The following is a 26,713-nucleotide window of genomic DNA, read 5'->3' on the forward strand; positions in this document are numbered from 1 at the left end:
TTCTGAAGTCATTTTGGCGCGCCGGTAAATTGTCATGTTGGTATTTGTCACTATTTTCCAACACTTTACGTATATTCATTAAGATAATGAAACTAATCCAAATGTTTCTTTATTCTTTTGTCTGATTGTCTCACTACTTGTGATTTTTTGCCACTTCTGACTTATTTTTAGACGTGCAACTGTGTTCCCAGATCTCAGTTAATTAACTCAACGGCACAATAAACTGCAAAATGAAGAGAAGTCGAGACATCCGCTACTAAATGAGCTTGGAAATATGGGATTGAAAGAACAAGAAAGTGAAAGTGTTTGGTGTCAACTTTGAGAAAAGAGAAAAGTTCAAGGAGCATTTAGATAAATGAGAGAAATTGAAATAGTCTGATTCTATTGTCAGAATAAAACCAAAGCAAATACTTTCGCGATAGCGTTGCTTTGCAGGAATAAAACCATAAAGACAGCTCTGAAACGTGACGCAAACACAAGACGTCACACAAAATGAAAACAGTCCGATTTAAATGCGATTAAAACAATAAATAAACAAGATCACTTTCACTAGTTTTTTGCTTCATGACACATTTGGCTCTGTATCGAATAATAAATCAGGTTTGACACGAAGATCTCGAGTCAGATGGAGGAAATGAAACGGTGACAATATTTCGTGGAAACCAGCCACAGCAAGCGGAGATATTTGTCATTATTAATAAACTTGGAAGGCAAAAAGAGCGACTGATGTTACCTGAAGTGGAGTCTTTTTTTTTTTTTTTTCGGTCTGTCACACAATTTCCTTTTTCTAATAGCAATCTGTCACACACCATGGCCTCTCTGCTTCTCTTAGTCTGTCCACACACACACACACACACACACACACACAGTGTTGCACAGAAGACTTGGTGGCTGTGAGAGTCCACTACCACCTGGGTCAAGGTGACACCGAGCACAGCAGAGCAAATACAAATCAGAGCGGGTTTGACACGTGCTGCTGACACCAGGTGGAAAAAAAGAAGAAGAAAAAAAGACACCCAAGGCTGCTCCACCTTTAAAAAATAGAATAGAATAAAATAAAATACACATTGAGACGCCTACAGAGTGGAAAAGAGAGCTGCTCAGACTTGCACTGTGAAAGAAAAAAGGATCCGGAGGATACAATTAACTGCTGAAGCTTGATGAAGAGGGTCTCCTCCCAGAGCCACCACTCCCCACATTCACATGCGGAGACTCGCACATCAGCAGCCAACCCATCCATCCACCCCTCCATCCACCCCTCCATCCATCCATCTTCCCACCCATCCATCCATCTTCCTCACCTTCATCAGTCGAGTGCCGCTTCTGCCCGGGCAATAAAAATCCTGCACCATAGTGAAGGAGATCCTAAACAAAAGGAGGAGATCGTAGGGGCACGGAGAGAGAGAGAGGAGGAGTGAGGGGGTAAAAAAAAAAAAAAACTCGGGGACCTCAAAAAATAAAAAAGAAGAAGAAAGAGCAGAGAGGAAGCAAGCTAGAGGGAGGGAAGAGAGGGAAAGAGAGAAAGAGAGAGAGGTAAAGAATGACCCAGACAGGCAGAGAGCTCTCCACAATGTGAGCAGCGAGGGAGGGCGAGCGAGCGCCAGGTGTCAGTACGCATACACTCACTGAGCCGCGCACACACGCACGCACACGCACACACACACACACACACACACCGGCAACTCTCTCTGGCTTTCTTCCTCCCCCTCCTCCTCCTCTCGCTCTCTGGCAGCAATAACTCTCTCTCCTCCTCTCTCTCTCTCTCTCTTCTTTCAGCCAGGACAGAATCACTTAACTCTTTCAAAGCCGGGGGGGCTGAAAGGAGCCAAAAAGCTCACCGGAACGGACGGGTTTGTTGATCATTTTCTGTGAGTTTGTCTCTTTCCTTACAACCTTTTTTCCTATGACAGGTAACCAGTGACTTGTCAAGCTGTGGGAGGTGAACTTTTTGGCATTTGGAGTTTTGGGACAAGACAAGCGGTCTGAAAGGGGGACGTCGTTATAATTGCGACGGACATTTGAGACTTAACAAGCTCTTTTCAATGATTCAAAACACCGATCCACGGATGTATTGATAAAATAACCCTAAACTTATTTTAAAATTTTTTTTTTAAATAGCCACAGATACGACAGCGTGAGTCCTGCTCCAGCGAGACACTGTTCCCAAGCAGCAAATACATGCATGAATGGTCTCGCCCGTGTCGGCGTGTTCAAGGCCTCTCGCTCTCCATGACCATGAAAAAAAACAAAACAACTGCCAGCATTATATCTGCTCTGTCACCACCCTAAGAAAAGACGCCATATCTAGGTCACAGTCACACCAACTGCTGAATATCCGCCACGCCCCCCCCCCCCCACCCTTTTTTATCAAGCTGTCAACACGAACGTGGAGTAAAGAGCTGACTCAGATCCCAATTATCAGATGGAAGGATTGATTGTGAAACTTGCTGTCCCCGCGTCCGGCTCCAGAGACCATGAGGAAAAATGCACATAAAAAAAATTTAAAAAAAATAAAAAGGAAAAACGAGGAAGAGGGGAAAAAGGACGTGAAGTTTTAGACGTGCACCAGGCAGCTTCGTACAGATTTATGACGGCGATGAAACCAGAAGCTGCTGAACGCGGGGAGGCGGACCGACGGCTCGACAAACCGAGGCGTGATTCACGCCTTCTTTCACACGCCGCAAGCAACTAAAAAAGCACAAGAGGACGCGCTTCACTGCGATTGTTACAACAAAAAAAAGGAACAGTGTGCGGCTGAGTACCATCGACAGCAGTGAGTGCGTGCTATTACAGGAAAGGATGCACTTGACAGTATTGTTTTTTTTGTTTTTTTTATTCCGCGATTACAATAACTGAAAGCTTTTCTACAAAAGTACCGCATGCACTGTATGAGGTGACAAATTAGTTTTTATTCACAGTAGATATTTTTTAGAATCGTAGGAACGGTGTTAATTTCATTAATAAAAACTATGACGCAATATAAAAGACTAAAAGGATCAAATTAGTGATTTTTTAGCCCAAAAGAATTCAAACTAAGCTAAAAAAAAAAAAATATGTGATACAAAATGCCATTACTTTTTAGTCGACTAAAAACGTTTTTGGGGTCGCTGACGGATACAAATGACTAAAATGTTTAATTAATTTCATCTCTAGACTGTTTTCGTAATCAACCAGTTAATAAGTCAGTGTATAAAATGGCAAACCATTGTGGAAAATGCCAACGTCTTTAAATCTGTTGTCTTGTCTAACCAACAGTTTGAAACCCAGATATTAAATCTACGATGATATACAACAGAGAAAAGACACAAATCAAGATATTTGACAGATTTACACAACTACTTTTACTTGCTAACTTACCCAAATTATCAAAATTGTTGATTATTTCTTTTCTGTTGATTAAAAATCTAAATTATTGACAGTTAGGTATGGAATTAAAAAAAAATATGTTTGAAGCCACAACAAATGCCAAAAGTGTCACCTGCAAAAAAAAAAGAGGAAAAAAAAGACTCGCCAAGGCTAGGTTTTGTTTTCAGCCTCGCCGAGAGGTCCTTGAGCAGAAATGAGCAGCAGAAATGTGTCCAGTAGTATAAAAGAGATTAGCTGTGGACACACACACACACACACACACGATCCCCAGCAAGCTTACGCCAGGCGGAGATTATTAATACAGCTGTCTAGACGGACAGCCCACATTTTACCCACACTGCTGCCGGTCGGCCGCACGCTCTCCATCTCTTGATTGCTCTCCGATTTACTCCGAGCGAGAGCGCGGCTGCGTATTGGCGTTGAAAAAAACCAACATATTGCGCAACAGTGATACTCGCTAACCGGAGAGGTTGGTAAGAGATTTATGTTTCTAGCTAACGTCAGCAAGCGAGGGTCTAATAACTAACCAGCGTTAGTTATTAGACCCTATCTTTGTCTTTTTAATGTGTTTTCACTCGTCAGTTTGACAAATACATCAAAACACACATTGTAGACCCCTCGGCCTGCTTCTCTCTGAAATAGCATTTCCTAAAAAAAAAAAAAAAAAGAAGAAAAAAAAGGAGTTTGTGACAGTGTGGGGGCCATGACAACGCAGCTCTGATGGATTGATGGCAGAGCAGCGGGTCCTAGCGAGGGGTCCATTGCTCTAAATTTTAAAAAAGCGCTGCTGGTTCAGTGAACACTGCAACATTATCAATTTAAAAGTATAACAAAGTGACTCCAACCCTATAAAAAGGAGTTAAATTACTCTTTCATACCATGATATTGATTTCAGCCACATCTCCCGGGGCTCTTAAAGTACGACTCTCAGAAAAAGGATCGTAGAAGAAGAGGTTTTCAGGCCGTCGCATTCTCGACCCTGAAGGACTCAAAGGGGGCATTTCACTCGAGGGGGGGGGGGGGCTTTGACAAGGGCGCTCGGTGCATCAAGTGGCCCCACTGAACCATAATGACGGCCCCTGTAAGTGCCTCCCACACTGCGCGAGACAGCAGAGTGCCACCGCTGACCCTTCGGTCAAGTCGTCTCTCGACGGTCCGTCTGAAAGCGGCTCCGACCTTCAGCGCGTTTTCATTTTCGCTACGGCTTTGTTGCCGCGGTTACCCGGGCGACTAGGCACAACAGGTGCCCGGGCCGATGAGGTCGGCAGCTTTCCCGGGGAGCCGCGCATCGCCCACCTGGTCGACAGCCCTGTTATATTGTATGTGACCCGGCGGTGGGAGCAACTTTTCTCCCAGGGAGGATGATGATGAGGCCACAGGCGAAGGGACGAGGTCTTCCTCCTCGTGGCCCTCCGTGTCAGCCCTCCGGAGTCGTCTAAAAGATGAAATAAAACAACCGGCTTCGAGACCGACCGCGGATGAATTTATCTCAGGAGCTCCGAGGAGGCAAAACGGATGATGCCGGTGCATTCATCAACGTAACAACTTTACAGCTCCGGGTGCTGCACCGTTGCTTAGTCACCAGCGCATAAAAGTGCACCACAGGAATAAATGTCAACAGCTGAGGGGAAGAAAAGCTTAAGCGACACGTTGCGGCGAAGCTCAAAAGAGGTCGTAGACGTCAGGGCTGCTGTCTTTAGTAACCAAAGGTCACGGCTCCCTCTCGACAGCTGTGCGGCGTATTGATTCACCGATCCATTGTCTGCTTTGCCGTCGACAGTCTGTGTTTACACGGCGTCCTAATTGTCACATTTAAAAAAAGATTCATGACATAAAGACGAGTTCACAGATGAATTATGCCCGACGACAAAAGAACGATACACAAACAAACCCGAGCGGAGTACAAATCAAGTCGAGCAACGCACAGAAGAAAATGAATCCGCAACCATTCTAAAATACGAAATATTGTTTAGGTAATGTATTTAAAAGCAAAAACTCCTTATTCAATGTGCTGCTTCGTTTTCTCCAAGGGAATCTGGGAAATCTCTACGGCAGATTGATGAAAAAGAAAGTAATCGCTCGTTGTAACCCTAAATTAGAGCGTCAATTATTTCCGGCAATGTCAAAAATGAAAGCACTTATTTGGGGTAAAACGTCTGCAGTGGGTGGGGAAACATGAAGGCTTAAATATGATATCCCTCTGCTGGAGTTTAAAAAAAAAAACCTTGTCCACTGAAATCCCTCCATCCCCCCCCCCCCACCTCCCCTGGGTTCATTAATACCGGCCGGAAGAGGACATTCTGTGGACCAGTAGGTGCCAATCTGTCGCTCCGTGGAGATCAGCCAGAACCAGCTCGCATTAAGCCCGCCGCCGCCTCGTACATCTCTCCCGATGGGTGGAAATGATCCATTTCCTCGCCGATGTTCACTGGATATTCCACGGCTTGCTTTGTATGCAAGTAGCAGCAATATATATGTAAATGTGAAACACATCTGCATATACACGTCGTCCCTCCGTTGCAGTCGTTAGATTTTACAGCGCACGGATGAAATCAGTCATGAATACATAAGCAAAGATGAACTCGATAACGGGTGCAGGTCTGGAATTTTGGGCCCACGGGAGGGATTGTTTAATATTAACATTTATTTTAACCCGTTTTTTTTTTTTTTAAAGAATTACCAAAAGAAAGCAATTATTTGGCTTTAAATTAACTGAAACACACCATGTATTTTTATCCAATAACCCATAACATCCAGTTTATTTATATATAATCAGTCGCTATTATGAACAGCTTTAGGCATGTTTAGCACTTCACCTTGTATCCAACAAGTAAGCGTATCACATTATTAAATCATTTTTGAAAACAAAGCAGCAGGGGACGGTTACGCTCGCCGGCATCGAGACTCGCCGCGTGAAAGCGAACAGATAAATAATTTTTTTAAAAACCAGAAGGTGCACTCCGAAGAGCGCAGCCCCTCTCCTCGCCATGGTCGTTTCCAATAAGTGAAGGAATGATGCATCATTTAAAATGGCTTCTTCCTCGGGGCTCGCTTCAGACATGTTTAATGAAAATGTGCGGCGGCGGTAATCCTGCTGACGAACTTAACAAACCAAAAACACAACCTCCCGGGCAAGGAGGCGACACAAGCTCGTTCTTGGCCCGTGTGCTTTAAAGTCATCTTAAAAGTAACATTTAAAAAAAAAAAAAAACTTGATTTTCCCGGTGCAGGTGCAGTTTTTTGGTTTTCTTGGTTTGACGGTAATTAGCCCGGCTGTTTTGTGTCCCCTCAAAGCCTGTTTGCTGATCTTATGATCTCTAATTAGATTTCCCCACCACTGTGGGAAAGGAGCCATCAATTAGCGCCGCCGTGATAAGCGGGGACCGATTTGATTCCCCGTCAAGCACCTGCCGCCGCCTGTCAGACCCGCTCCTCGTCTTGACTCAAGGGAGGAAAACGTGGAGGAAATTAAAAGCGGCGCGTGCCGGCATTTTATTACAAACAGACTTTTATGGGGAAAATGGCACCAAAATCAAATGTGTATGAAGTTAGTTCACCCATTTCTTAGTGAATGCAGCTGGCATCATCCTCCTCTGTTACAGAACAAGAACAGGTCGACAAGAGGTCCTTCTCCAATACAAAGGAATTTAACGTTAATTCAATAAACGTCAATGTGTTCAAAATATTCTAAATGTCATTCTTGTGCCATTTTGGGTTTTTTGGTGGAAAAACTTGCCGGCGACTCATCAGGGGATTAATAATAAATGAGCATTTGGCAGTACACGGGATTCTTACTGTGCTGTACAATCGTGTATTGAGACTAATGGACTTTCGTTAATGTTGGCATCGACTGAACTTCTGGTATCGGAACATCTTCCTCTTCTGCCAGTTGGCCACTATTGATGACGCACAACGTCAATGTTTACAACCGTCTCCGTGCACACCAGAGGAGAGACGGTAAACAACGAGGACGCCGTGTCACCCAGGTGAGTTTAAAAAAAGAAAAAGAAAAAAGAAGATTGAAGCCGTCACGCTCAAGCCCATTCGCAACAACAAACCCCCGGTCCAGACACCACCAGCCCCGACCTCTCAACCCCATTTTCTCCTTTTTTTACAATCAGCCACTGCCATGAACTGTAATTGCAGTGTCGGGCTGTTGACTTTGTTTCCAGTCAAGACCCACTTGATGGGGGGGGGGGGGGGGGGGGGGGGGGAAGCAAGAAGGACACAGCGGTTTGCACCACAAAAAATAAAACAAACCGTCTACGCTGTGCTCCATTTTCCAGGCACAATGTCACATTCGAGACCTTTTTTTAAATGGGGCTTTCCAGGCGGGTGTACTTAGAGAAAAGAAAGCCTTAAATACATCCAGTACAGGTTGAAAGGCTGATCAGCGTCTTGATGTAAAGACTCGGAGCGCCATCCGATACGAAAACCCTGCAAGACGTTTGTCCTTTTTGCTCAAACACCTTCAGAGTCTCAGGGTGTGAGATTTCACTTCAGATTTAAGAAAAGGCTGATTAATGGAAAGGTGGCAGGAGTGAGAGGAATGGCAGCGAGATCCAGACTGACTCAACTAATAATGATAGTGTCTGAGGACACTTCTTTAATCCAGCGGATGAATCAAACTATTAATAATTTGATTTTCATTTTCGACGTGCCGATGTCAGTCGCCATAAACTGTCAGACCGATCAGCAGCCGCTCCGCGTGACGTCTTGCTTTTGGTTATTTCTTTTTTTTTTTTTAAGTCAGAGGAGAGATGAAAGAGGAGAGATTTGTTTTCCTGTTCGGAAAACAAATGAAACGAGCCACAGGTGTGAGAACGTGCCCTAAAGAGGACAAAGCAGCGTCCTAGTGGGCTATTATATTTGAGTATTATATCTTTATAAATAGCGGTCTGAGGACAAAACAGTCTTGCACGGTGTCGATCCAGGGAGATAGCAGCCTGCTCCCCGAGTGTGTCACAATAGAGATTTACACGGCATCATTGCAATCGGAGCGGCTGATCTGTGTTATTCAATTAAAGAAACGCCATTCATTCCAGCTTAGCAACTCTGGGGGCTCTCACATACACACACACACACACACACACACACACACACACACACAGCGTCTCCAGTGCAGATCAAGGGACAGCTGGCTGGTCTGTTGTCTGCAGATTATAGAGGGTGTGTTTCCCCCCCTTCAGATCCTGAAGCCGGACGCTCACTTGAAGCTGCATCGAAAAACACACACAAGAGGAACGCTCTCAGCTTATCTCGCCAATCTCACACTTGAACCAGAAGGCCCCGTTTCTGCAGCCCGGCGCATCCTCCGTTTTTTTTTAAGTCCTCTCTTTGAGCCCGAGTGCTCCTCCTCCCACGTCGGCAGCAGGATGTAGCTTACTAGTGCTCCCTGTCTGTCATAATCTGATAAATCAGGGTTTCTTAAAACCAGGCCCCCCCCCCATATGTCCTTGGAGAAAAAAAATCTGTGTGTGCATAACTAATCCATGTAAATTGTGTCTTAAACGTCCTCTATGTTCTCTACAAACCGTAGGATGCAGATTGTTTCAGCGCAGATTGTAAGATCAGCACTCGTCTCTGCCGGCAAAGTGACGGCAACGGATATCAAAACGCTGGAAAAGGTACTCGAGACACACGCCGCCGCTCGGTCCGCTCTCCACTTCACACACACACACACACACACACAACCGTAACGACAGCGGAGGAGGAGGCAGGTTTAGTTCACTTCAGCCTTGACGGGAAAGACACGACAAAGTACGAGGATGAATCCACTGACGCAGCGTGTGCACGCATTTATGTGAATTACCTGAAGAGCAGGAAAAGCATTTCTTTGCGAAAGATTGCAAGTTTGTTTTATAAAAAGCTTTGAGAAAAGAAACAATTACAATACTGTATTAGCTTCAACCCTAAACCCCCAACCCTTTAGAGCAGCAAGTTTATTCAACAAGCCGCTAATGAACAAAAAAAAAGCTTTTTACATCAAGTATGATCGATTACATCCAGGAAGTCAAATATCAAACGAGGGTTTTGTTGTTGTCCTGAAATGAAACACGGGCCTCCGGAAGTAGAGAAGAAATTAATTACGTACCACTCAAAAAAGGAAAACTGATATTTGGAAAGGTGCAGCTATTAAGCATCTTATACTCAAAACCCAATCGCTTTAAAGAAAAAAAGAATCGTCATATGACAACCAGTAAAAACATCTTTTTAAAAACAAGTAATCTCAATAATAATCACACATTCAGAGAGCTGCATGGTTGAATCCTCTGCATCAACACATCAACAGCAAAAGCCTCCAAGACCATTGCCCCCCCCCCCCCCCCAAAAAAAGAAACCTGAAATATCCCATAATAAAGACCCTATTTCGGAGGGACAGTTCGTGGTCGTTCCATCAATTTGGCGTTAACCCGAAACTCATTCGATTCAGAGCAACTTAAATGGAACAAAATAAACACTTCTGTTTGTTTTTGGCCGGGAGTATCAACCACATCCAAGACGTTCCTCTAAGTGAGGGCTTTATACGGAGGAAACGGGACGTACAAGAAATAGCTTTATTTTTTAAATTTAAAGACCTTTTTAATGCCACATAAAATTTGATTTAACACTTGATCATACAGAAAGATTGAAAAGCAGTAGGAAAATAAGGCCCACGATTATTCATTAAGTACTCGATTGTATTGACATTTGTACGTAACAACAATTCCTCGTAATATAGTCGATGAATCTGGACCCAAATAAGGAAAAATGAGCGGATGGATTAACCGATTAAACTAAATGTTGCCACGACTGCGGGATGTGATGACTATGGGATGATGAAACCATCAGTGATTAGATTAGTTTGCTTTCACGACGCCGTTCTGTCTGCCTGTAAAACGACGGCTGAATTTAGGGGAAAAAAAGAAAAGTGCGTCAAGTAGAGGATAGTTCATACTTTGAGTTATTTCATATTTTCAACAAAAATAAATGCATTATGAGTTGATGAATGGGTGATGACAGTGTTTGCTATGTGTCTGCTAAAAAGGGACTACAAATGTTAGCGCTGTTAGCATGGTTAGCTGCGAGCTGGCCGCCATGTTGAGAGCCATGTGGAGGCAATCCCTCAAATCATAGATAATACGCTTTAGCCTCCAGGTTACCTGAGCTATAGGCCCCCCGTGGTGCACGATAGAACCATGTTTACACACAACGAGAACCACAATGCATCGCTTGACCTTGAGGTTCAACCCGGAATAAAGTTGTTGCTCTGCAGCGGAAGCTTCGACTGTGAAACAGCTGCAGGAACTGTTGAGTTTGCTTTTGCAAGGAGATTAAAGCTGTGCCTTTATTGCAGCTGCGATGGCGCGGCAGCGGCGAAGCGGTCGTTAAACAGCACGGTCCCTATATGTGTCAGATGAAGGAGGGAAGAGAACACGTAGCGAAACGAAAAGAAAAAAAGTGACACCCACATTGAGCAGGTGCTACGAAGCGGCTGAATGCGATGCGAGGAGAGTTTGCAATCAGGAGATTGAGTGCATGATGGAAACCAAAAGACTCTTCGCAGTACGACGTGACGTATCTTAGGTGCCGGTAGAAAAGCGCCGTTAGATTCTCGCGACGGGAGGTGGCTCTATTTAAGCGTCAGGACTGGCGACGAGTTGGTTTGGATCTATTTCAGGCAGGAACGGGGTCCTCGGCAGTCATAGACTGCTCCTTAAGAACCCAAAAATACATTTCCACTTCTGAGCTGCGTGTCCCTGCTTCCTGAAATAAACCCACAGAAGCGGCGAACGCCTTCTGCGTTGCCGCGGCGTCAGAAGACAAAGACTCACCGCTGCTGCGACTCTTGCGGTTGGCCTTCCCTCCCGTCAGCAACATCTTCAAGCTGTTCCTAAACATGACTGCAGCAGATGCCCTGGACCAGACTACAGACAGATCTGTTGAAAAGAAAGAACAATGAACGTGAATATTGGTATATCGGTAACAATAGAATTCAGAAACACAGCACAATAAAAAAAACTAGGCGGTGCTTTTACTACCACTTCCTATTCCTCGTGAATCAATTCTTGCTTTATGTATGCAATCTGATATAAAGGCGTCATGTGGAATGGGTATCCGAAAACCTGTGAATGTAATTGGATTGTGTTGTTTTTGGCTCAATGTTATTTTGCCAGTGCAGCTGGGGAATAGAGTGAGAAATGTAACGCTCATACCAAAAGCTGCTATTTTACCATTAGTACTGGGACAAGAGGAACAAGTTGAGGGTCAGAAGAACAACAACAACAAAAAGAGTCTTTTAGTTATCAAGAAAGCCTCAGGAAGAGCTCATTTTTACATGGTGGCCAAACGGTGAAACTACAACGTCAGTCAAACGATGCCATGGGGCCCCAAAAGACTTTTTTTTGTTGAGGTAAATCAAGTTCCCAGTACAAACACTTGAATGGCCCCCATTCAAATAATTAGGTCCAACGAGTTGTAAAATGCACTTTTAGCCAAATCCAGAATTATTTTGTGAATGAGCCCCTAGAGAACAAGATAGGGCTGGGAGGCGGAGCTTAAGGAGCTTGCTCTAAAAGGGGCCCCATATTGAAAGATCGGCAGCCACTTTTACAAGACTGGACCGGACCCCCGACTCCAACGCCGTATCCATTCCTCTTTATCCATCCAATGGTTATCACATGCCGACTAGCTTTAAGCTAGCTGACGTCTCTCTGCAGCGGGTGACATTACATTGGCAGTTTGTGGTCAAATAAACAGAGAATGCAAAAACACTCATTCGTGCAAAAGAAAGCGAGGAAAACCAGGGGGTCAATGCCATATTTGATATGAATCATGCTGTTAAGGAGGATGGTGTTTCAGAACAAATAAGGAGCTACAATGCTGACGGATAAACACAGCTTAAATAATAACATTGTCTTCATTTCCGCAGCTTGTTCTGTAACGCTAATCCCCCCCCTCCTCTCCCCCCCTCCCCCCTCGTTCAGGAACACACATCTCTGCTGCGAGTAGTAAAAAGCATGGCAGCAGATGTTCCCCATTAGGTGGGAGTGACTCAGCAGAGCCCCACAGACAAACTCCAGCTGAGAAGCCAGCTTTGGACCCAAACAATTAAAAAAAAAAAAAAAAAAAACCTCGAAGCAGAAGACATGGAAAAGCTCTCAAAAAGCCCCCCCACCACTAACCCTGCTTAACTAATGTTTTTCACAATCCCCCCCTGACCTTCAGAGAGGCTCTAAAAGGCTCCGGCATCATAAGACTGCAGACATCGAGGGGGACACTGGGGAAAAGACAACGACAACGAGACAACACATGATGTTTACAGTCAGGTGGGATGAAACGGAGCCATACCGAAATCCATCTTCTGCTTGACTGATTTATAAATGAATTCTTTCTTTTATTTATTTGCGTTTCAGGAGGTGTAATCTGGACTAACGGTATCTCCAGACAACAGCTGTAGGGGAAGGCCTAAAACACTCGATAATGTACACGTAGGTGCGGATTCTCCTAAATTGTGATGAGGTTGAACCTTTGACTTTTAAAGTAATAATTCTCCCACAAAATGACCATTCACACCCTTGCGATCCTGAGGGATACTTTGCTTTAATTGCGCGCCTCTTCGTCAAAAACAAAAGTATCAACAGACAGTTCTTGATGAATTGAAGTATATATTTTCCTTAAACTCATAAAATGTACACCTCGGATCGCAGGTACGTGTAGCCGGCTTGCAGAGACAATGCAAACGTGTTTTAAATAGTAAAACTTTGGTAGCAGCGATCATACGACCGGATAAACTGCAGGAGTTGTGTGAGCGCTTTGTTTTGATACGGTTTCGCGAGGCCGACATTTACTTAAATGCATTAAGACTTTAATTTCAATTCCCTTTAATTCAAGCAAATCTACTTTAAGGTCACACGGGGGAAGTAATTGAGAATTGACCAACGGCCCTTTTGTATTCCCCCTTGTAGAGTGAAGCTGTACACAGTAAGTCTCAACAAGATTGAAGTCCTGGCAGTTGCCAATTTAAGAGTTTAGCTTCAAGTGTAAAAAGATAAAGGAATGAAAGAGAAGTCAACAACAATATGCCAGGTGAAAATTGAGGGGGAGCCACTGTAGCTGCCAAAATGAGGCCAGACGGAGCCACAGATCGACTCAAGGAGAAAGAATCCAGCTGTTTGTTGTTTTGAGAGAAGCAGAAGGTTCACGACACCCCACATCCATCACGCCATCATCAGGCTTGTATGGTAAAGTCTGATACATTAAGCATGATCATTTCTGTTTAATGTGTCATCCCTTTTTACGAGAGGATCCTGCACAATTAATTGAATATTAATGGCTTCCCATTATTAAATGAAGGGCTGCACGGTGGTGTAGTGGCTAGCACTGGCCAAGCGCTTCCTAAACTCACAACCCAGCCACTAGGGGGCGATCCAGCTGGTTAGGCCGTCATGCCGCTGCATTAGCACCTTGCAGCAGCAGCCTGTGCAAAACTATCCTGAATGCTGCAGTCCATATACAAATAATGTGTATTAGTTGTGTAAGAAGAACCTTTTTTTTTTTTTTTTTTTTTTTAAAGTCTCATTATGATGCATCAATATTTTCAATTTGAAAATAAATAATTTGTGCAGCTTTCACAGGATCCTCACGTCTCGCGTGATTTTGTTTCAAGGATCATTTATTGTCATTCTCCAACAAAGAAGAGGGTTGCGCAATGACATGCGAAACAAGAACAATGTGTGACGAAAGAACAAAACAACTCTCTGGGAAGACAATATTGCCGGCAATCTCATGACTCTCGTGACAGCGGAGTACCTTTCCCCTCCCCCGGTCAATAGCGGCGCCCATCAAGGCCGATTCAAGTGGAGGTTACAGCATTTTTTTTTTTTTTTTTTAAAATGGCGTTTCATCTTTTGATGTATCCAGTTCAGTTTTGTATCGCACGGGATGATAATTCCACAGCTCATAAAAAACACGTCTTAACTCCTCTGATTTAGAGGCATCGCTGACAGCAGATATTAATATGTTTGACCTCATTTGTTTCGAGTCGCGTCGCCCGGCCGTTGTGACAGGTGCCCCTTAAATCAAGAATGAGGCGGACATCTTTCTCTCTAACTTTTGTCTCTGAGGAGAGTCGATTATAAACGTCCTATCAGCACCCAGTTACGATTGTCTTGGCAAGCGAGACGAGTCACCTGACGCTTCAGGCAAACATCTCTAATGTATTTGTTTTTGGGTGAATGATTACTTGTGCCACAAAAAGGGCACAGCATTTAATGTTTCATACTCAAAAAGGCAGCATCCGGGTTAACAAGCGCGTGTCTCTCGTTAACAAAAAGGTCTGCCGGTGAAATATCAATCCTGCAAATGCCAAAAGGATCATTTCCACCTGTATTATGTTACAAGTGTTTGTGCATGTATCTAAGAGCACAACGTGCGGTCATCCAGGTGATGAACCACCGTATAGATTAGACTTCTGTACATCGTGTTGTGGGCCGACTCGATCCACTGGTCCAACTGCGCGACTCACCGCAACTTCACCTCAGCATTAAATATGAGCGGGGAGCAGCTTGTTATGTCTGGTCTGGTTAGCGCACAGGCCAGAAGGCATTCTGTGATTATAATACTAAATCATAATCTCAGAATAAAGAAAGCCCTGACTCAGTAAGTGATTAGTGTAGCTGCATTTCTCAGAGCAGCTGAGGACTTTTCAAAGCACAAGGAGGGATATCGCTGTCTCTTTCTCGAGGAGGCGATCAGTGTATGAAATCTTAAAAGGACGGGGATACTGAGTAGGCAAGCGAGAGCACGGGCACGCACACAGCCGGGTCGCCACGGAGATAAGAGACGGGCGCTGGAATGCACCGGCAACACGAGCGGCGTTTCATGCGAGGGTGTGAGCACGCGCACGCCTCTCGTTCCCACTCTCTCTGACCCCGTGTACCGGCCTTGGAGAAAGGGAACGCCAAGAAAGCAGCACGCTCTCGCGGATAATGTGCGTAAGCGGATGCGGCACCATCTCGGGGGGCCTCTTCACACATCTCGGGCACGACGCTCCTCCGGCGTGTTAAATAAACAGGCACATTCGCTGGCGCGGTGAGACACTTTTCATCCGGCTCCGGCCGCAATCCATCATCCAGATACCGCTGTGCACATTTACGTGGTCTAGATCGATAACAACAAGCACAAGCCAACACAAATGTGTCAGAAAATGTGAATAAGAATTCTGCTCATGGGAGAAACTTAGTGCAGTTAAATACAAACTAAAGTCTTCATCTGATTACTTTGCATAACTGTGTGTATGCAATAGAAAAGTACAACTAAATGAAGTAGCGGTCCTGCATACACATACATCTAACAGTAATAATAAGGAGGAATACAAATAATATAAATAGAAAATATGTATTTACTGTGACCAATAAAACTAATATATTGCACTTTAGTATATTGCACATTTGCTGAGTTGTATTGCCTTAAAATAGAAGTAATACATAAATAAGGGAGCATATCAATGTGGCCTTGGGCTCACTTAACCCTAAATTGCTCCCGTATGCTGCGAGTGTGTGAAGCTAAACTGAAAATGTTAATTCAGCACTAAAGTTCCTATTGAAATAAGAAAAATACTACATTAAATTTACAAAGGAGTATGCACAAATAGGCTTTTACCATGTGGTTATTTCATACAGACATATCTATTTACTGAATTACCAGAAATCTATATTGTGATAAATATCATTATCGGGATATGAAATGAAAGATTTGAGCCATTTGTAAGCTTCACAATTCAATTATCATTCAAAATAGGTCTAAATATAAATATTTCCACTCCATCACCGGATTTAGTCGTTACGAAAAATAATTGCTTGGTCATGGTATTATGTGACGAATATGACAGGATTATCTTAGGTCCCCTCACGCTGTGACCCTCCTGTAGAATGAATTAAACTTTTAATCACTAAGCTCCATCTAAATTTTTAAACATAAAAGAAGCCCCCTGGCAGCAGGCGTGCCCCCCCCCCCTCCCTCCCTCCCTCCTCTCCGAGTCTGAGCCTGGACTGAGAACCGACGTGACCCTCCATTAATTACAAAGCTTTACTTACAAATCAATAAAGCATCCTTTAATGGGGGAGCCTGCCACGGCACGGGGCCGGGTGTTGCAGGGCGGCCAATGAGATTTATCTTGTGTTACAAAATAAATACATTTAAAAAATAAAAAAAAATCTGAGAGGAAGCCACACAGACACAATCGTGGTGCTCTTTTACTGTGATTACCGACAACACAGATGTTACATCACAGCGAAGGTTTGTGGAAAATTGTGCAATTTTCCTAGCGCGCCCTCCATTAAAAATGTTTTTTTTTAAAAATGAATTTGTAAGTAAAACCGGTTGTTACGAGTCACCGCGGGAAGAAAAAAAACGCGACCTCTGCCCTGTGCACGTTTCCGAGAGAAAAATTACGGCCGAACGTCGGAAAGCGTAATCAAATGAAAACGGTGTGGCGGACGAAGCAGTTAAGAGGATTTTTTATATTGAAAACGGCAACATAAGTGAAGCTGAGTCATCCCACGAGACGTTGATTTTTTTTTCCTCCGCTGTGTTTGTCCCCTTTCGTGGAGAAAGAGTGACGTGGGGGTGAGACATTAAAACAAGACATCCTGCTGCATCTCTTAACACAGGGGAGGGGGGGGGGAGAGTTCCATAAATCACACCGATATCAATAAGGGGAAGTGTCAGCGCCCCGGCTGGCAAGGTGAGAGCTGCACAGGGGCGATGCACAAACCACTTAAGGTTGCCGGTAACAAAAGTTTCCCCTCCTCGGCCCCGCGATAGATTATTTATAAATCTAGAGATGAATGCCCCCCCACCCCCGTCCTCTTGCACTCGAAAAGGCGGCGATGTCTGTATCGCGATGCGCCGCATACGATCCCGTCACACAGGTGGGACACCTTTGAAATCCCAGGGTGGCCGAGAGATTGTCGTCTAAAAGCTCCTTCGGGCTTCCCATTACTAGATACACATGGAACATAAAGAGCACTGTCACATATTAAAAGTATAAAAGCTGTCCGAGAACGGGAATGTTCTTCAAATTACTTAAAATAGTATTAAAAAAGTTAAAAAGTATCGGTCCATATCCTCAACGTTCAAATGAGAGAGGATAAGTTAAGGTTTGCGCCGTTAGCTGCTAACCGCCGGCTTAGCCACCGTCACGTTGGGAGCCGCGTGGAGACAATCGTCATGCTCTGAATTTCATAATGAGCACCGATAAATGGCATTGTGGGTTTATGCTGATTTAAACTGCTGAACGCGTGTAGTCTTTTGTTACACAATATCTGTCCACCTCTTTGCCGTGAGCTTGGCTAACGCATGTATGCCCTTCATTAAAAGTCCATACTGTCCGAGTGCAGCGCGGTGGGCTTTGGTTGCGTCATCTCCCAGTAGGGAAACAGAAGTCCTCCCACACAGGCCAACTGGCACAAATTGCGATCCAATCTGTGCCCAGTTTTAAACCAGTTTAGACCCGTCTCACCCTCTCGTTCAAAAATCTACTCAAAAGGGAAGAGACTGAAACAAAAAGCGTGTCAACCTTCATCAGAGTCAGAGAGAGCCAAATGAAGCCGGGCGTAATCCATTCGCCTTTTATTTCCTCCATGTTTGTTTTTAGTAAACGTCTGGACGAGACCAAATTATGGGATGAAATACTGTGAATGCAGCTGCGGCGTTAAAGTTTAGTCGCACGTCTTCTTCATAATCTCTTCGATGGCAGACAAGCGCATATGTCGGCATTTCTCAGTGATTAATGTTTTTATTTTTCCTTCTTCCTCCCCCCCCCCTAGCAGGCACCAAAATGACAACGGCAGCCGGGCTCGGATCGTAATGCGTTGTGAATGCGCCGCTGTAAACGCTCCCTCGTGCAGTAAAAAAAAAAAAAAAAACTCTCCGAGCTTTGCACCATTAGCAGGTAGAAAGAGAGACGCGCTGGAGGAGGAGGAGGAAGTGAAGTATTGGGACTCTTCTCCTGATGGAGCATCATCCCGAGTTAACGCGTATAAGATTACAATTTCACAAGCAATGGAGCTGCATGACGATGATGTGAAAGGTCAAACTGTTAAATATTGCCCAGAGAGGAGGATGGTTTAGTGAGACAGTTCCATTAATCCCAGCGACTGCTGCTTCCTCCCCTCCCCCTCCCCCTCTCCTCCTCCTGCATCCTCTTCATGCAGAGACCTCACTGCTACACCTGCTGGCCATTTGGAAGTGCTTCCGCACCATCTGCATTGACAGTCCGAGCAGAGGTGCCAGGAGTGGTATTAATATTAAAAATCTAAAACCTAATCTAAATAACAGCCTTTCATCTCTTTTTTTTCTGACATGTGACACGGACTTGCCCATCATCGGGGGTTTGTTTGTTTTGCATAAATCCTCCTCGAGAGGCTGCCATTTGTATGCCTCTCGCTCCCCGATTTCGGCTCAAACTAATAGACCAGAGCTCCAAGGAAGAAGAAGAATGGCTCAGTGTTTTTTTGACAGGCAGCTTAGAGGGGCAAATAGAGTCACGACACGAGGGGGGGGGGGGGAAGGTCATTCTGCAGAAGGCCACTTACTGCAGGTAATCAACATGGGCGGAAGCGCACATTTGCAATCGAGATGGAGTCGTTTTAAAAATCAGCCGGCGTCTCCCGAGCAGGTGCTGGAATTCTTTGAATTAAAAAATAGCCTGCGGGCATCTCTCTCCTGTTCCCCCTTATCACTCGAGTAGTGACCTCACTCTTCTTGCGCGCTGCAGGTGACATTTGATTTGCTGTAATCGCACTGCGTGAGACAACAGGGTCACAGGGTGAATAAATGCTGATTTCCATGAAGTTACATTTAAATGGAGCTGCAATGCCCTTTATTAACAGAAACAGGCACCGCTGCAGAGGCCCTGGATTATTTATTTGTGTTTTTCTGTATCTCTTAATTGTGTTTATTTGAAGACAATTGGGCTGGCAACAACATTTTGCATCAAGGTCGGCTCATGAACTTCCGGGGGGGCCTCCAACTAGCTGAAATTGTCCTCGATAATATACAAAAATATAACACAATAGCATCTGACATGACCAGGACCTTCAGCTGGACCCTGTTTTATTGTCTTAAAAATTCAGTTTGAAAAAAAAAAAAAAGAAGGCATTGTTGGAAATGAGATCTTTACTTTTATATGATTCACCCCGATTCGTTTCCAATTAAAAGTAGCAGGCGGCGTTAGCTCCAAAACATCTCACTGACAGCCCCGTCCCTTCAGGCCTCCCGAAGCCACTGCCCCCAAAATAATCACAATGAACGTTAACAACCAACATGGTTATTGTTAGCGCTCACAGCTGTGAGGCTCCCGTCTAATCTTTCCATTCGGGGCCAAAATAAATGATCGGATTGGTCTTATTAGAGTCCTGTAATAGCCACAGATTCTTATTTTTTTGTCTGGGCATTTGATTCCTTGATTGCCGTCAAGAGGTAAAGAGAATTTCAGTAAAAATGTACCAACCCTACATTTAAGAGCGTCAGTTTTGTGATAACATGCGGCCTTTTCCTAGTTTTAAAAGGTATTTCCGGGGCGAAGTTGACTCTCCAAAAGTCAATCTCTCAATATGCATCCAGTAAATAAAAAAAAAAATTGAAACTCAAAGAGATGAGAATTGTTTTCTTCTTCCCTCGACGCTCGAGCATAAAATGGCTGTGATGACTTCCCGTAACATCCCCACACGTCTCCTCGCGGCTCAGCTGTCACACGGATCCAGCAGGCGGCCTGAAGCCGGTTTCACACAGAGTTGCAACGGTCCCCTCCTCCCCCTCAGCGAGTGTCCGTGCCGCATAACTTCGCCCTCAGATGAAATCCAAATGGGTTGATTTGACCACTTCAAGGGGGAAGCGCTGAATAACCAGCTAGCACAAGCTCCCGTTTGCTCTCATTTCATGTCCATGTGTGCGTCCCAGTGTGGTTCATTTCCTTAAAATGCTTGACCACACAACACAGCCGGAGGCCCGTCGAGGGGCTTCTAGTGACTTTGTATCTCTGAGCAGCAGAGCCAGATAAAGTGTTGGACTTCTTTGCCTTGGGGGGGGAGTCGTGTATCAAGTGCAGCTGAGTGGTTGATAGGCTTAGAATGGCTTCTGAGTGGAAGCAAAGCCACGGGGGTGTGAGTGGAGGTGGGGGGTGGGGGGGGTTCTCCTGGTTTGGTTCCCTCCATGAATCCACAAAAGTCCTCATCTGAAATTAACTTAAACCAACTTAAAAGAGCGCTATGGAGCAAAGACACTGCAGCTGTGTGGGATAAGATGTAACCCTCTGCACAGGCGAAATTAATCGCAGAGCTTTCAACTTGCATAAAAAAATAGTATTTTTCTTCTTGTGTTGCACTGCAGCAATGCGACCAGCCGATCAGTGAGTTTCAACAAAACGCACAAAGTGTAAAAGCTAGTTAGTGAATACGGACAGCCAAAAATGTAGATATTTCAGGTTTTTGTAAAAACTTCAATGCCGGCATTACAAAAAATTAAATTTTCCCGTGTTTTTTGTCATGGGAACAACATTTTTTTGATAATGGTCCGGTATATATAATTACGTTACGGTTAAGGTTACGGTTAATAGAAAGTAAATTGTCAAGTGCAGTTTTGAGACGAGATTCCTGGCTTACATCTCGTCTTTTTCTCTAGCTTTTAAATCCTCCATCGACTGCTGTGCAAGACAAAAGAAACTGAAATAGTTATCTCTGACTGCCAGTCAGGTAAAGGTGAAAAACGCTGCGCGGCGAGGGGTCAGATTTCTCCTCGAAAAAAGGAGGTCACGTGTTGACGCTTTCTATTTATGACATCCACAGATAGCGCCGGTGACGTCAGGCAAGGCCCACAAAAGGAGTCCAAGTACAGAGCATACCTCCCAAAGGCAGAGAGTCATCAGACATTCAGAGGGCGGCTATGGTTTCAAAACCGCAGGACAAGAACAGAACAGATCAATACGGGACCGCCAGCCGAGAAAGAGACGGAGTGGCTTTTGGTACGTCCAAAAGGGGAGCACCTTTAATGACATTTGGTGCTGAGCAAATGAGTTTTCTGCCCTCAAACGAGCCTCCGATTCTCAAAAGTGATTGTTGACAACCGCCTCGGTTCTGTTCATGTCCGGGGAGATAAGTGTGTGAAGGCTGAGAAAGAAGATGAATCTGTGTCCACATGAATTATGCATTGGTCCTGTATTTACCATCAACACCGTGTTCACGTGGATGAAGAGCTTTCATTGTCCACCGTGAAGCAGCAGCATCTCTTTTCATCTCCTCCGCAGACAGTTTCTATGGGAGATGCGTGTGTATGTGTGTGTGTGTGTGTGTGTGTGTGCCTTTAGCCTGCAAATGACTTCAGGTAAAATGAAGCGCCGCTGACAGGTTCAAGGAATGTTCTTTCCTTCTCCCTTAGAAATAAGGCGCCCCCAAACAGGTTCTACCTGAAGGCCTCAGGCTCCACCCACAACCATTTGCTTCTAAAGAATGCTTTTTTTTCTAAAGAAAGGGTCTTTTAAGGCCTCTTTGTAAGACTACGAGTCCCTTTATATACAAAGAACCCTTTTTTAGAAGCATGGTTGAGCCCAAGGGAACGCCCACAACACAGGATTGTGAACCGTGATTTGACAGCGCCACATCAGACCCGACCTTTTAGGGTTCTAGGTGAAACGCCCCTGGGTGGGTTCTAGATGAAACCCTGAGGAAATAAAAATGTTCTCTGGTGAACACCTTGGTCGGGCTCAAGAGGAAACCCGTGGGATATGAAAGGGTTCACGATTGAACTCCCTAAGTTCTAGGTAGAACCTTCTATAAGGGTCCTGTGTGGAAGGGGTTTTCCTATACGGTTCTAGTTAGCACCTTTATTTATGAGAGTGGACTGTTTTTTGTTGTTGGTATAATCAGTTTTGCTTGTGGAAGGAAGAAAAGGATTCGGTCTACAACCAACTTTGTCTTTATAAATTTTAAGTGATTTTTTGACAAGTTTATCCAGCTTTAATAATAAACTTCTCCTTTTTTATCCCAGACTCACTACTAATTCCAGAGCCAGCGTTACAACACTAGAAAACAAAAGATCACATTAGAGTGCCGCGCCAGGGCAGCGATACCTTCAGGGCTGCTATTTGTGACTGTGAATATCCGTGTCTGAGAAGACGGTATAAAAAGGAAAGACGGGCGCGTGGGCGTGCGGTCGGGAGAAAACATCTTAAATTACTTGCTCTTCCCAGTTCAGCCCACCACCAGATTGCTGTCAGGCAGCGGACTGACGTGTGATTGAAAGCGCAGACCGGACACCCTGTGGGATACGGACACCCAATTAAGCGCGTTAGCTGTTCCGCTGACCTCTGATGGTCGAATTGATGACCACCAATAAAATGTCTGTTAGATCCCACGGCCACCGTGGCTGCACGTGTCAATCACTGGAAGACGATTAGAAGTCTCTCGCGCCGATGTCGGCAATGCCTTTTTAATTGAAAGATACTTATCGTAAGTCATTTAATCAAATTACTTTCTTTTCATGTCCCGTCGAGATCATTTGTCTCGCGTTTATTATTACGAGTAATGCAGAGTGAACGGGCTGACGAGGCTCTGTTGAGAATATTAATGAGCTGAAACGTACGAGAAAGGGCACCTTCATTTGGGTCTATAGGTCTTATTCATGTCACCTAAAGGAGGCGGCGTATTCCTCACGGGAACACTACATCCTCTTCCCGGGTGATGAATGCGGAGATGACTGGGTCACCTCCAGTCCTCCCCCCCTCGCTCGCTGAAGGTCACTCGCCGACAGATGAGTCGGCCCTTTTCCGTCGGGCCTCGCTCGCGCTGGCCCACATTAGCAGGCGGAGCCAGCGTCAGCAAAAGGAAAAAAGGCTATAGGTGTTATCGCCGCCTCTTGAGATGCAACGTGTCGGCATCACACTCACGATCTACAGTAAACAGTGCACAAACAGTGGCACCGCGGGGAGGGGTTGTGGAAACAAAAGCGTGCATATTTAATAATAAATTACCAGTCATGCGCTGCTGATTTTAGGCCACGGAGAAAAAGCCAGTGGAGTTTTATACTTCTTTTTTTGGGTTTCCCGCGTGAACCTAAAACCCATAATCATAAACACGTTTCATTTCACCAGAGCACACACTGACATTTAAATGTGTTCTATATGCATACTTGTTCTGCTGCTTTAGCAATGCTCTGAATATGGGAATAAAGCACCTTTAAAAACAAACTAATGTGTTCATATTTGACATTTTCCCTTTCCACAAATCGCCAATTATGTCTTTGAAACGAGTCGTAATCTCACCCAAACCAACTAGAAAACATTAAAAAAAAATGTAAATGCAAATTAAATTCTGTTGTCGGCTCACGGTCTGGTTTCATGACTGAACTTTAAAGAGGCAACGCTGCCCGGGAAAGAACGCCCTCTTAATTAATGGACCCCCTGCCGGGATCTCCGCTCACACAGTAATTGGCAGCGGCCACCACATGTATGTCTGCTGTGTGTGTGTGTGTGTGTGTGTGTGTGTGTGTGTGTGTGTGTGTGTGTGTGTGTGTGTGTGTGTGTGTGTGTGTGTGTGTGTGTGTGTGTGTGTGTGCGTGTGTGTGGGTGGTTTTCAGAAGTCACGTGTGTCCCTGAGGTGAATATCCCAGAAGTCTGGACTTAAATCAATCATCATCCACTGAACCAAATAATTTTACCACCACCATCATCATCATCATCATCATCATAATCATCAGGCGATCATCCATGTTGTTTTGTGTAAAAAAAAAGAAAAGAAAAACGAATAAAAAGGAAGTTAACGAAACCTTTTTTTAATTTGCTATTAGTTGGACAAAACAAGCTAATTGAACAAGTCAATTCTGTCTTTTCTTCTTCCAACATTGTACAAACAAAACGATTAATCTAGCAAATAATTGGCAGATTAATTGATAATGAAAACCGAGCTCTTAACCAGGGACCACCCACAAACTCACTGTGGCTTTACAAAGTAATTATCTCTCCTACGAAGCACGCTTGCAGGCAAACTCGTTTTTAGTTTTTTTTTTTTTGATTCTGGGGGGAGGGGGAGGCAGCTGTTAGCTGGGCCCAGCTGTCAACGACGGCTGGCAGAGATGAGAGGGGAGGAGATGCTTTTGAACAAACCTGCGCATGCACGGTCCCAAAGGAACGCCACTTTTGAAAAAGAAGCCCAGATGATAGCTGGATGTCTCCGTTTTGCCTCAAGAGTCTGCGGACGGACTTGCAATCCCATGCACACATTAATTATGATAAACACCGCGATGGAGATCAAGAGGCCGTGTTTTAATAGATTTTTTCGAAAGACTCGGGTCCCACCAAAACGACCTTTACAAAGTCTGTTTCACGAGGAACGAGCTGTTGTGGTCTTGTTGCATTACTTCCAAAAACACAAAACTAATTGGGGAGGTGGGGTTCCTGGAGTAGAAGTGGTGGATAACATTTTTTTTTTTCCCCAATCTTGACAGAATGAAAAAAAAATGGTGTTCTTCACATGCCGTTCACGCCGTGTTATTTCTCAAACTGTATACATTAGCACCCGCTGATTTCTGGGCCTTTCATTTCGGCCTGAATAGGACCCCGTGGAAGCGTCAGCATCAGCGAATGGCAAAATGCTTGTATGTCGGTCTGCAAACATCACAAAACAAGACAAACACAATGTGACAAACGGCTGAATAAAAAGCCTCTGGACGCCCTTTCATGTACAACGTTTAATATTTCCCCAGCGAAGGAGCGATTCTCAGCCTCCCATCTCAAGCCTCGACCGAGTCCGGGAGCAAAACAATGCGTGCGGCCTATAAATGACAACACTAAGTGGTAGCCAGAACACTCTGCAGAGTATTTCTTATTAAAGCAGCGGCATAGTGAGTTAAAAAAAAAGAAAATAGTTCACTCCCAGGGCGTCAAATTAGGAAGCTTGTGCAGTAGTAGTGATACCAACGCAAGCGGTCAAAAGTATAAACTGCGGGGTCCGGGGATTATCTAGCCCCAACATGAAGGATGGAGCCATCAAATTAAGCCAATATGAAGATAAAGCAGGCCATGGACCTCGCGCCACCTGCACAGTGCTTCTCTGAGCAGACAATAACAACGCTGCTCTAATTACAGACCGAATGCATCGTTAAAATTAGATTCACCTTTTTTTCCTGAATGAGTCGAAACATATCCCGTAATTTGGCAAACACATAAACCACAAAAGAGAGCACATGTTAAATAATTACGACTCTGTGTTTCTTAGTAACGTGAAATGGATGGAAAAAGAAAGGGTTTTAGCAGCTTTTTACTCTGAATTTATCATAGTTTTGTGGGGTTTTTTTGTTTGTTTTGGAAGCTTTTTCGCCGTCTCTCGAGCTGCAGTACCGCTCTCCACCTGAACGATTTCAGGTGAACGGAGGCGCTGTTTTGCCGAGTGGGGATGAGATCACATCGCCCAGATAAACATCACACTGTCACCAGCCACGACTAACGTCCTGCGGAGGTCGAGATGCCACTCGCCCCTGGATCGTTCAGTGCAGTAAACAAGAACAGAACCGCGTTCGCTGGTATGCACGACTAAGCCGGAGAACTTGGGTTCCTTGTGTGTGTGTGGGGGGGGGGAGCGTTTTGTGTGCTACACGTGTAGCTCCGTCTGAGTGTTTTTACATTAGACAACACTACACCGCACAAGCCCTGTTGACAATCAGAGCGGCTAGGAAAAAAGGTTCTCAAGCATTCCTCAGTCCTTTATCCATCCATCTTAAAAACAAACGGGCCACTTAAAAAGATACCAACACCGCAGCTTCTGTGCTCAGGAAGAATGTGCATCCTACCTGCATTATGCTCCCTGTACATTCCAGCTAAAATAAACTCTTTCATCTTCTCTAAATCTCTGATTTGTGACCACAAGTCCTAACAGAGTCCAAACAGGAACCAGCCTACCTACTACCACCGTACATGGAGTAGAAAAGAAAGAAAAACTAAAGCAACCAGATCAAGGAAGGGAGGACAGCTCCCCCACAACTCAAACTGAATTCCTCCTGGCTGGTAAATTGGTTTATTTTTTTTTCCGTCACAACTGGCTGTCAGAGTTGGCGTGTGTGGGTTTTTCAGTGTGTCAGATTTGACACAGCTCCCCCTTCAGTAGCTGTGGGCTGTATAGCTCACCACCCACACACACACACACACACACACACACACACACACACACTGGGGAGCAACCGTCTTCTTCAGATCCCCTTCAACAACTCGACAACGCTGATCACTCTTTTCATCATCGCTCCGGCACCCAGCGGAGATTTACAGCCCCGGGAGCGTCCGATTGGTCAAAAGCCTGACTAATGCTACCGGAAGAAACGC

The 26,713-nt window shown here is 44.7% G+C and overlaps 1 protein-coding gene across 1 annotated transcript in view; it reads right to left on the reverse strand.

Moving 5' to 3' along the window:
• tanc2b (tetratricopeptide repeat, ankyrin repeat and coiled-coil containing 2b) overlaps positions 1 to 26,713 on the reverse strand; it is a 112,805-nt gene that overhangs the window by 71,377 nt on the left and 14,715 nt on the right. The window contains exon 2 of the mRNA XM_034558353.1: positions 11,181 to 11,285. Within this exon, the coding sequence (XP_034414244.1) occupies positions 11,181 to 11,247 (67 nt within the window). The 5' untranslated portion in view covers positions 11,248 to 11,285. The remainder of the gene's footprint in view (positions 1 to 11,180; positions 11,286 to 26,713) is intronic.

This window comes from Cyclopterus lumpus, chromosome 19, assembly GCF_009769545.1.
Source record: "Cyclopterus lumpus isolate fCycLum1 chromosome 19, fCycLum1.pri, whole genome shotgun sequence".
Taxonomy (NCBI): domain Eukaryota; kingdom Metazoa; phylum Chordata; class Actinopteri; order Perciformes; family Cyclopteridae; genus Cyclopterus; species Cyclopterus lumpus.